The sequence below is a fragment of the Bos indicus genome, chromosome 25, assembly GCF_029378745.1.
Source record: "Bos indicus isolate NIAB-ARS_2022 breed Sahiwal x Tharparkar chromosome 25, NIAB-ARS_B.indTharparkar_mat_pri_1.0, whole genome shotgun sequence".
Classification (NCBI taxonomy): Eukaryota; Metazoa; Chordata; class Mammalia; order Artiodactyla; family Bovidae; genus Bos; species Bos indicus.
Window position 1 is genome coordinate 36,738,251 of NC_091784.1, and position 11,374 is coordinate 36,749,624.

Here is an 11,374-nt window from a genome sequence, read left to right on the forward strand (position 1 = left end):
CCCAGAGGAGGGAGCAGATGAGAAACAAAGAAAACCACAGATGCCACCCCTGGTGTCTGCTCTGATGTCTGAACCCCTCCCCGAGAACCCAGAATACATGCAGGGGGTGGAGGTATTGCAGAGGGCTGAGGGCCTCCAGTGTGGGCTCAAGGGCAGCACAAACCTAGAGTCAGATGAGTGAGGTCATGGTGATCGTCATATGATTACTGGTCACACTGTTCCCAGGTAAGTCACTCGCCTTCTCTGACCCTTGCTTTCCTATCTGCCTTCCTTTCCTTTCACAATCTTCCTAATAAAAGTCATACAGACTGCATGCTGTGAAATGTCTTTGTAAATAGCAGATCCTTCTTTGAGTCGGGGGCAGTGAGTCGTGGGGTGTCCTCAGACCTGGAGTCCCTTGGAATGGCCCTACTTGCCTGACCTCTTCACGCCTGACAGCTGTCTGCACTTATCAGAGATAGACACTTTATGACTCCTTAGTGTGCTAATGGATCCAACATGATGTTTTTCCCTACAGTTATGAGCATCTTGCCAACAGGGATCTTTGCTTGTGTGGGTGGGATCTCCAAGGCATGGCAGGAGGCACAGAGGCAACACACTTGCTGACTTCTGGATCCTTCCTCATCGTCATTGCCCTCAGCTTCTGCCTGGGGAGCTGGGACGGGCGGACCCCTCCTAAGGCTGAGCCCCGCCGTGGCTTCCTTAGAGCTAATATGTCTGTTATTAACGTACTTTCATAATGTCCCTAAATCCACAAAGTTTACACCCCTAGTCCTGCCTCCTCTCCCCTCAGGTTCTCCCAGCCAGAGCCACTACCTCCAACATGTCCTGGTAGAGGAGAAGCAAGTGCATCGAGGCATGGTGGACTGAGGTCGCCTCTAAGGACCTAAGTTCCCATGTGGGCTATCTCACAGCTGCCCTTGAAGACCTCCAGAGACTCCCCCACCTGCAGCCCCCACCCTCAACCCACCGTGACCCCTCACCACATACCCTGCAGGCCCTTCAGCTCAAGCGATGCCACTTTCCACTGGCCGGTACCTTGGGCGCACTCCCCCAGTGCCCCTCACGGGAGGACCCACTTTGCCCACCCCTCCCCCCAGGGGTGCTTTCCTGTTGCTAGGGAGTCAGAAAGTCTGAACCCATGGGAATCAGCTTATAATCAGTCTCTTCCCAGACAAATGGCCGTGACAAGGTTTTTTTGTTTATCTGTTTGCTTTCTGGCTGCCTTGCGCGGCTTTCTGGATCTTGCTTCTCCACTTAGGGACTGAATTGTGCCCCCGGCAGTGGAAGCCCAGAGTCTTAACCACTGGACTACCAGGGCAGTCCCTCCATGACAAGGTATAACAAGGACCTCAGGGCCTGCCTCCCCCTCAAGCCCTTCTCTAACTAGAGGGGCTACCCCTGGCCCCCTGAGGCTCTCCCCAGGCCAGGAGGGAAGCTACTGGACACCCTGTGGGCTCCTGCCCTCCCGGCCAGGGCCAGCAGCCTGTGCAGTGTCTCCATGAAGTTTGGAAAGAGCTGACCCGACACTTGGGCCGATGCAACCCCCAGGATGAAGGCAGACAGAGACCACTGTCCAGATGAAGAAAAAGCCCCCTTGGGGAGGGTGGATTCCAGCAAACCATCAGCAACATAGCACAGCCCAGGCCCCTCCCTCCACACCTGTGGGTCCCCAGGGTGACCCCTTTAGCTCCCAAAGACAGGATGAGGTCATGGCCGGGGTGTCCATCCCTTGAGCAGCCCCCTCCCCTGAAAAGAGAGGGAGGGAAGAAAGAAGGGAGGTTAGCCCCCTGAAGCCCTGCCTGAGGCCAGCACACACCAGGACCACTGGGAACCTGGGCCAGGTCTCACTCACCTGATGATACGAATGTGGCAGTGGCCGTGGATGAGGCAGTGATGGGTACCCAGAGCCAGAAAACCATCGGCAGGATCCAGGTCACCAGCATCTCCCTGAGCATGAGGCCCTGGCTGTAGGGTCTGCCCACATCAGGAGAGACTAAGAAATGAGTGCTTCCCAGGGAGGGCTCAGCTATATAAAGCACCCTGGAGACCTTTGCTTTGGGAAGGACAGTGTCTAGCCCAGGGTGGAGATGAGTGTGATACATGCTGATCACGGGGAGGTGGTCAAAGGGCAGCTGGGCCACCCTCCTCCTCTCTAAGAGACCAGAACCAGCCTCCGCAGGGTCTCTAGACAACGGAAGCCAGAGTCACGGGTGGGGCAGGGCAGGAGGGAGGGACAGGCAGTCAGAGGTGTCAGAGTACATGACGGTTGCCAAGGGGCAGGGGCCAACAAATGCCAGGAAGATGGTGACTGTGGAGGGAGGGGTACCAGAGCCCTGGCAGGAGCTGCAGGACAGGCCAGGCAGAGGGAAGAACCCTCCACCTTTGCCCCCGAGAAGCTTCCCTTCTGGTCTTCTTTCCCCGTCATCCACCCAATGCTGGCCCCTTCTGCAGAAGGGCAGTGGCTTCTTCCCCCAGGCCACCTCTGACCACTAGTGCCTCTCCTGGGTAGGGCTGCCTCTCACACCTGAGGCTTTATGGTCCTGGTCTCCACCCTCACAGTGGCCACTGCCAGTACCCTCTTCTGTCCTGAACAAAAGTCCCAGGGGCTTTCTGACAGCCCCACCCAAGGAAGCAGGTTGTGCCAGCCCTGACCCACCTCAGCTCTGGTCTGACAGGCCTGGCTGCCCACAATAGTGGGAATGAGAGGGCCCCAGGTATGGCAGGCTCTGGCAGGAGTGTGTCTGCTACCGAGGCTTCTAGTCTCAAGGTCTTTGGGGATGCTTGGCTTTACCCATCAGAGCCAAAGGCGGCTCTGACCATTGTGGCCAGTGGCGGCAGTAATCACTCTGGTGGGTGACCCCACCGGAGTCACCCACCACCCAAAGCCAGCTCTGAGCTCTTAACATTAAGGGGCACAGATGACAAACTCCACAGGCTCCCGCCCCCTGCTCCCACCCACTCGCTGAAAGGACCCATGGGTCCTCCAGTCTTTACATTCCCTTTGAAGTCATGGCCCTTGAGAGCTGGCCAAAGACCCCTTCCTTCCTCATGGGAAAAGCCAGCACTCCCAGGCGCCCCCCACAGCATCTCTTCCAATGTACTTGCTCCTCAACCGATGGGAGCACGAGGGAAAAAAAGGCACAGAGCAGGTTTTCTGTTTTGTTTTGTTTTGTTTACAACAAATATTACATTATGTACAGCTGGTTGAACTGGAGACTTGCAGACTTCCTATCCCCAGGTGAGGTCTTCCTGCAAAGGAGGCTGGGCTCCTGGCTTCACAGGTTACAGCAGAGATGGGGGTGAGCCAGGGAAAGGAAGGGTGAGGGGAGGTGCGGGAGGGGTAGGAAGTGGGGGGCACTAAGGGAGAGGAGGGAGAGTTAGGAGAATGGGGAGGGGGTGCTGAGGGAGCTTTCCCACCTTAGGTCCCCTCTTCCCTTCATCTTCAGGGGCCTGGGAACCTACCTGCCACTCCCCACCCACCGGGATCCAGGGCCCTTAGGGGTGACAGGAAGGATGGGGACTCAGAATGGGGGACCTGGCCTAGGGAGCCCCAGTTGGGGGTCCTAAGATGCAGAGGGCATCTGTACCTACCTAGGGAGGGGGAGTGGGGAGGAGGGAGGATTTAGGAGTGGGGCATGGAGATGTGGGGGGCAGGGGGGATTTAGGATTGAGGGTAAAAAGATGAGGAAGGGGAAAGTATGGAAACAAGGAGACACAGAGCGGGACTGTGAGGGAGGAGGGACTTAAGAAGTGGGTTCAGAGGGAAATGGCAACCCACTCCAGGATTCTTGCCTGGAGAATCCCAGGGACGGAGGAGCCTGGTTGGCTGCTGTCTATGGGGTCACACAGAGTCGGGCATGACTGAAGCGACTTAGCAGCAGCAGCAGCAGGTTCAGAGGGGAGAGGGTTAAGAAGTGGTGGAGGGGCGCAGCAGGGAGTTACAGAAGGACAGGGTAGGAGGCTGGGACAGGCTGCAGGCTGCTTACAGGTACGGGGTGGGGGGAGGACCTGGCTGGCAGTAGGGATGCACAGGAAAAGGAGAGGCAGAGGCCTGAGCCTCGGGGAAGGACACGGGGACTGGGGATGTGAGTGAAGCCATATGAGCACGAAGGCCGACACAGGAAGGTGCATCGGGACAGAGGTTGGACCCAAGACATCTGGTTTCACTATAACCAACAGGAAGTACCAGAGGAGTGGCCACTTGCATTTTGCAGGTGACAAAACCGAAGTTCGGAGAAGTTACTGACTTGCCCAAGGTCCCACAGTGGAAGAGCGTGGATTTGAACTGGGTCTCCAGGTGGGTTTCACCCAAGTTGGGGGAAGGATGAGGGTAGGTGGAGGTCTGTTATGCCCTAGGAAACCAGGAGACTGAGCCGCACGAGCCCGCGGCCATCTCTCCAAATGCAGTGCAGATGGTTCTCTCCGCTGTCCGGGCAGGTAGAGAGGGTAGTGTGGGCTCACAGTGAGGACGAGACCACCTCAGGTCTGTGAATATGCACCTGCCATAGAATTCACAAGACGGGCAGTGAGAACAAGGAACCATCCTGCGGGGGCCTGGCTAGGAGGTCACTGCCTCCTGTCCCAGCCAGCCCCCTGCCCTGGGAGAGGGGCATCAGGAGCTGGACCTGTGACAGCTCCTTACCATCAACCCATCCCAACCCCTCACCCTGGCATTGGTGTCCACGGTGTCCAAGGCCACAGGGAAGTTTTCTTCGTTAACTAGAGAGAGAGAAAAGAGAACAGAGGGAGGAAGAGGAAGAAGTGGGGAGTAAAGGGGAGGGAAGGAAAGTGAGGAAGGTAGGGCCTCAGGGGGCTTCCGTGGCCCTGGGCCTGCCCTGCAGGGAGGGCCTGTGCAGGACCTGGGCCTTAGAGGGGGGTGCATGGAAGCAGCAAGGGCAGGAGGTAAACGCCTGTCTTGGACAAGTCCTCTCGTCTCCCGGGAGGAAATGGTGCCCAGGGAAGCACCCCCCACCTTCGCCAGGAGTCAAGACTCACTGTCATCTTCGAAGCCTGAGTTAGAAAAAGTCCCCGCAGTGTTCTCATCCCAGGTCTCGAACCACTTCCTGTCGTCCCTGGACCTGCCAGAAGGGCGCCACGTCGTCAGGGTAGGGTAACCTGATCCGGGACGCCTTTCTCCTTACCCATCCGCAGCTCACTCACCTGCCTCGGCCTTGCCTATCCCTCCTCCGGGAGCGCACGACGAACACGCTCAGCGCCACCAGCAGTAGCAGCAGAAGCAGGGCCCCGGCTCCCGCCAGGCCCCCGACCAGCGCCTTCCAGGAGATGGCCACCTCGCAGCGCGGGCCCAAGAACCAGTGCGTGTCCGTGGAGAAGCAGCTGGAGGAGGGGGTCACAGGTCAACACTACCTCACCACCTCCCGGGTCTGGTCCATCGCGCCGCTGGACCATCCTGGGCCTGGCAGGTGGGCGGGGCTCCATCCTGAGCAAGTGGGCGGGGCCTCTGGCGGGGTCGGCGGTTAGGGGTCGGGGATTGGCCTAGCTGGCTGTGGGCGGGGCCTCACCGGCAAGAAGGACCACTCTCCTGCAGAATGCATTGGCCCTGATGGCAGTCAATGGCGCCTTTCACGCCTGCTGTGCATTTGGTGACACAGCGGAGCTGGTTCTCCTCCAGGAAAGGGAAGTAGAAATCCTCAAAACCTTCGGCAGCAGCGCGGCGACAGATGGCTGGGGGGTAGGTAGGGGGTTGCAGACGTAAAGACCTCATTCACTCTACTCTGGGGCCTGGCTATGGTAATTCTGAAAATCGGTAGAGGACTGCACTTCCGCGGGTGGCGTGTCAGCGGGTAGACCGTGGGATTAGATGAGTGCAGGGTAGGCTCGTCACCCTCTCCTCACCTTCCCTGTTGATCCTTCCCCACGCGGAAGCTACCAACAAGGACCTGAGAGGCAGCCCTGCCAGGTCGGTACCACTTGCGTCCCCAGAAGGTCTCCCCTCCTCCTTGGGAATTCCAACGGACAGATGTCCCTTGTGGGAGGGGTCCCGGCCACCTGGGGCCACTCAGCCCTTTGCCCCACCTCTCACCTTCAGGTGACAGCTCCGTCCTGGTGGTGTTGTTCACCTTGATGGAGTCAGGCTTAAAACACAGGACTGGGGGGCCACAGGCACAGGTGGAATCGGGGGAGGCACAGGAAGGGGCAGAGAGCGCTCTGTCAGTATGGGGGAGGTTTGGGTGGGCCATGAAGGAAGGCTCCTTGGGCCTCCCTCATGTCCCCTGATTAGCCAGGGGTCCTCAGCCACCCGGGAGACCTTGAGCAACTCTCTCTTCTGCAGCTCCTAGGTTCTGACAACCCTTCCTTAGGCTCACCCTTGACCCGGTTTTCTGTGGACCTGTCTCTCTTCTCCTATCCTGCCTGAGGTACCACAGGGCTGACACCTGCCCCCCGAAGGCCCCTGTGTGAGTTGGAGCAGGCTGGGATGGTGGCTGTGACCCTGACCCCTCCCTCCAGCCCCAGGCCCCCAGCCTCTGTTCACCTTGGTCATTCTGGCAGCTGTTCCCATCCTGGCTGACATTCTGGAGCTCCTCCTTCAAGGCCACCTTCACCTTCTCATACTCCTCCTCCAGCTGGGGGCTGAAGGGTAACTCCAGCAGGACTAGATATTCCACCACGATGCTGCCATTCCTGGGGGCAGGGGTGGGGTGCAGAGAGCCTTAAAAGGGGCCCAGGCCCAGGCCACCATACAACTGTAGAAGGGCATTTCCAGACCAGCCACAGCTATGCAGGTGTTGGCAGGAAGGGGCAGAGGCAATGAGATGGGATTCCAGACGGATTATGTCCAGAAGGGGCTGCTAGCCTGGGTAGGCGGGACAAGGAATGATTGACATTCTCTTTGTGTTCCCTCAAGCCATAATCAAACCAGGCCCTTCTGGGCTCTCTGCCTCCCTCTTGCTGACCCATCCACTAGACCAGTTGCCAACCAGAGAGACCAGCTATGGTTCAGACACCAGGGACCAAGCCTCAGGCACCACCTCCCTGTAGATCCCAATCATTCTGCATCCAGCATGCTTCAAGGAGAGGGGAGACATCCCTCCTACAGAGGAATGAATCCTGAAAGTGATCCCCAAACACCCTCCATGGAGTAGTTTTCTTGCCTCCTCCGTCCATCCCTCTCTTTATGACATTGAATGATTCCAAAAGCAAGGGATGGCTTCTTTGGCCCTTCTTTGTGCTCCCCACCCACCACCACACACACTTGACACTTGCCTCCACAGCCCCAGAAAGGGGTCCTACCTCAGAGAAAGGATCTGCACCTCCTTGAACCCCTGCACATTTTGGTAAATCTTCTTTATCTGAAATGCCAAGGATCCCATCTGAACCTCCAACCAGAGGGCACCCCGGGGCCCAAGCTACACTCCAAGGGCATACCCCTGAATTTTGCCCCCTTCCTCCTCACCTGATCCTGGAAGGCTTTCGTGAAATCCTTGTAGACCTGAGAACTGTTGTCATTGAGGTCCGGGGAGAACTCCTGGTTGACAGACACCTCCATGCCCACTTCGGCGTCCACTTTGTCTGCACAACATGCCTTTCTCTGGTCATTTCACGATCCCTTCCTGTCTAACATCACTACCAGCACCCTAACCCAGAAGCTGCTCCCATGGTCCCTCTCCATGTTCCCTGAGGACTGACTGAATAGCAAGAGAGAGAGAGGTAGGAATTCTGGAAGGTGTTGTTCCAAGATGTGAGAAACACTGGAAGTGGGGGTGTCCAGCAGTCAGTTCTGTAGTCTCTCAGCTCTCTCAGTGTGAAGCAGAATAACAAAGGATTATGTCTAATCCCCAAACCTGGGAATATGTTACGTTACATGACAGGGAGCAATCAAAGTGGCAGATAGAACTAAGGGTACTAATCTGCTGATTTAATATTGGAAAATTAACAAGGAATATCCGGTGGGCCTAGTATAATCATAAAGTCCATAGAGAGAGGAGGGAGGCAGAAAAGTCAGAATCACTCAAAGAATGATATAAGTATGGAAATAAGGAACAGACATGCAATGCTGCTGGCATCAAAGGGAGCCAGGGGGCCTTGTGACAAAGAAGATGGGCAGCTCTCAAGTCTGGGAAAGGGCAAAGGAATGGATTCTCCCCTAGGGCCACCAGAAAGAACCAGTCCTAGGCAACACCTTAATTTTGGCCCTTCAAGACTCATATTGGGCTTCTAATCAACAGAATTGCAAAATAATAAATTTGTATTGTTCATCTGCTAAGTTTGTGGTAATTTGCTACAGGAGAAATTAGAACCTAATACAACTCCAAGCAACACAAACTGGGAGGAGATGTCAGAAAAGAGAGTGACCCCAGTGACCTCCTGGAGGTAAGAGTGGAGAGTAGTCATGGTCTGGGGTTGAGGAGAGCACGAGGGAGAAAGCAGAAGAGATTTGGCAAAATGATTGGGCCCATTTGAGGTGGTGGCACCTCCTGAGAGAAAGTGCGGAGACCAACTCACCCATATTTATCTCTCCCACAGCGAACTCGCATTTGGGGCCATAGAAAGTGCTAGGGCAGGAGCAGCCGCCCTGTGTCCAGGTGCCACCATATTTACAAGTGCCTGGGTAGCAAACGAAAAGGGGAAGTTCAGGCCAGAACTCTCCTTGGTCATGGGAATTTAGCAGGAGACGGAGAAGAGGTAACAAGGAAGCAGGTGATCCAAACCTGGGGTGGTGGTCTCCCTGGACTGTGTGGTCGTCTGGGTTGTGGTTGAAGTTGTCCTGGATGATGTAACGGTGGAGAGAGTCTTGGTGGTGCCCTCTGGTGTCCTTGAAGTACTGCTGCTGGGTGGGCTGGGAGTTGTCAACTCGCTTGTAGACACCATGGAAGATGAAGAGCTGCTACTTGGTTCCGTGGTCAGTGGGAGGCTAGTGAAGCCCGTTACACGTGGGGTAGTTACAAAGTTGGTACTGATCCAGGTCCCAGTGGTGGATCTTTGTGTGCTCGGGAAAACCGTGCTAGTGGGAGTGATCCCAGTGCTGATAGAACTAGAAGCAGCAGTCTGGTTGGTGGGGTGAGTTTCCAGAATGGAAGTAGAAGTGTCCGGTTTTACAGGGAACAGAGTTGTCATGGTTGTGGAACTGGGAGAGGTGGCCATCTCAGTAGTAGAGGTAAAAACAGACAACGGGATGGTGGGTGTAGAGGTAACTTCAGCATTTGAACCCACTTCGACACATGGTGTAGTGGGAGAAGCAGACACTATTGTAACTGATATGGATTCTGGACACGGGGTGGTGGAAGACAGAGTCAGCATGGTGGTCGTTCGGGTAGGAGAGGTTATTAGGGAAGTCATGGTGGGGGAAGTTCTTGTGGTCTCAGTTGATGAAAAAGTAGGAAAGGTAGTGACAGAAGGGCCTGTGTTTTCTGTGCTGGACATTTGAGAGGAGGTAGAAAAAGAGCTACTTGTCGTGGAGACCCCTGAACTTGGGCTAGTAGAAGATAGGGATGATATTGTAATTGCAGGTATTGAAGAGGAGATGATGGTACCAAAAGGGGTACTTATCGCATTAGTAGACGTACTCAATATAGGGAAAGCTGAAGAGGGAGAAACACCTGAAGTACCGAGAGCTGTTATGGAGGTGGGTGTTGTTGCCATGTTTGTGGTCCCAGTCTTGGCAACTTCTGTGGTTGAGGGAGTGCTAGAGGGTGCTGTGATCAAGGTGGCAGGGGGAGACATATGCATGGGAGTGGTGACCTCAGTTCTGGTTGTGGTTAACGTCCCAGTCGGAGATGGAGGGGTGGACATGGACTGGGTGGCAGGGATCGTGGGTGGGGTAAACAGAGGGGTGGAGGCTGTGGTTTCAGTGGGTACTGGTTCTGTGGTTGGGAAAGATGGAAGTGATACAGGCGAACTGGATGCTGTCAAGGTACTACTGGTCACTGGCATAGAGACCGGAGATGCCTGAAAATGGGCTGTACTTGTTTGAGTGGCTGAGGATGTGATGGGAGAAATAGAAGTAATATCTGTTGTCAGAGACTCTACAGAAAGGGTACTGATAGGAGTAACTGTGGTTCTCAAAGTGGACGAAGCAAGCACGGTTGTGTCCCTCATCATGGCTGTTTGTGTAGTAGCTGCAGTGAAGGACAGTCCCATGGAAGTGGAGGTAATGTATGTATCAGTGGTGGTAGGTGCCAAGGAGGTTTCAACCATTTTACGCAATGATTTATTCTTCTTTGCAGTTGAGGTGGTATTCTCTGCTTCAGTGGTACTGTTACTGATCTGAGACATCGTGGAAGAGGATACAGATGGAACAGCAGTATCTGTGATGAGGGAGGTACTTGTACTATTCTGGATACTGCTGAAAATGGATGTCATATTAGGCATGGAAAAAGAGGCTGTGACAACCCTGAAGATTGTATCTGTATTATAGGTGGTAGGGGAAGATGCGATGTTATTTGTGGTGGTGGGTGAGGGGCTAGACAGCGCAGGTGTGGAGCTGAGGTCACGTGTGGAGCTCAGTGAGCCAGTGGTACTCGTGGATGAGGACTCAGTGGTGGCTGGTATCGTGGTAGGGGCTTCTGTACTGACAGAGGAGGGAGGTACAGTCGTGGATGTCTGCACGATCGTGGAGCCAGGAAGAGTTGCAGTGGATACAGATGTGGCCGTGCTCCCAGGGGAGTAGGTGGTTGAAGAGGTGAGGATCGGACTGCTTTGCGCTGTTGTGGGGATGAGTGTGGTCACCAGGTGTGTAGTAGAAGCCTGGGTGGTTTCTGTAGTGGAGGGCAAGGACAAAGTGGTTGTGGTCGAGGTGGGGCCTGCAGTGTCCGTGGGAGTGGTGATTTCTGTCATGGGCCTGGTGGAAATACTGGTTGGAGGTGAAGGGACGGAAGTGGTGTGGGGAGTAGGGGCCTTGGTTGTCAAGGTGGATAGAGGGCTCGTGTTTCTGGTGGACGTGGAGGCTGGCTCTGTGCTTGTGGAAGGAGGGGATGAGGGCACACTCGTGGACGATGTCAAGGTACTGGTGGTGATGGGAGTCGAGGTGGTGGATGCCGGAGAATAGAGTGTGCTGGTGGGAGTGGCAGACGATGTGACTGATGACGGAGAGGACACCACTGAGGTGACAGGCTGGCTAGAGGTGTCACTGGGAGGAGTCACTGTGGTTGTGTGCAGTGCACCTGTGCTTGTGGCAGGTGAGGAGGTACTCTCTGCCTGAGTGGTCCTGGTAGTGCTGGTAGACAGGGGAGAAGTGCCTAGAGATGTAGCTGGGATGGTGGTGGAGGGGAAGGGGCTCACTGTGCTGTGGGTGGTAGTGAACGTGGATGTCTCAGTAGACACAGTGGCTGAATTTGTGACAACACTGAAGGTTGTATCTGTGTTGTGGGTGGTAGGGGAAGACGGGATGTTATTTGTGGTGGTGGAAGAGGGG

The 11,374-nt window shown here is 55.5% G+C and overlaps 1 protein-coding gene and 1 long non-coding RNA gene across 2 annotated transcripts; both read right to left on the reverse strand.

The window, feature by feature from the left end:
* Window positions 1-3,175: 3,175 nt before the first annotated feature.
* Window positions 3,176-5,083, reverse strand: LOC139179758 (uncharacterized). The gene is made up of 3 exons (XR_011564106.1): window positions 4,999-5,083; window positions 4,670-4,722; window positions 3,176-4,502 (listed from the first exon to the last, which is right to left on the reverse strand). It is a non-coding gene; the product is annotated as an uncharacterized lncRNA (long non-coding RNA).
* MUC3A (mucin 3A, cell surface associated) lies at window positions 5,081-9,859 on the reverse strand. The gene is made up of 8 exons (XM_070780112.1): window positions 8,673-9,859; window positions 8,467-8,568; window positions 7,418-7,533; window positions 7,255-7,313; window positions 6,497-6,645; window positions 6,047-6,112; window positions 5,526-5,688; window positions 5,081-5,340 (listed from the first exon to the last, which is right to left on the reverse strand). Exons 1-8 carry the CDS (start codon window positions 9,751-9,753, stop codon window positions 5,160-5,162), a joined length of 1,917 nt encoding a protein of 638 aa, XP_070636213.1. The 5' UTR covers window positions 9,754-9,859; the 3' UTR covers window positions 5,081-5,159.
* Window positions 9,860-11,374: the final 1,515 nt, after the last annotated feature.

Excerpts from the sequence above, each read along its gene's own strand:
- MUC3A (XM_070780112.1), bottom strand. The coding sequence starts at position 9,753 with ATGTCCACCCCTCCATCTCCGACTGGGACGTTAACCACAACCAGAACT. Across the intron at positions 7,314-7,417 it reads CGAAAGCCTTCCAGGATCAG|ATAAAGAAGATTTACCAAAA; the intron begins GTGAGGAGGAAG and ends TTGGCATTTCAG. Across the intron at positions 6,646-7,254 it reads GTGCAGATCCTTTCTCTGAG|GAATGGCAGCATCGTGGTGG; the intron begins GTAGGACCCCTT and ends CCCTGCCCCCAG.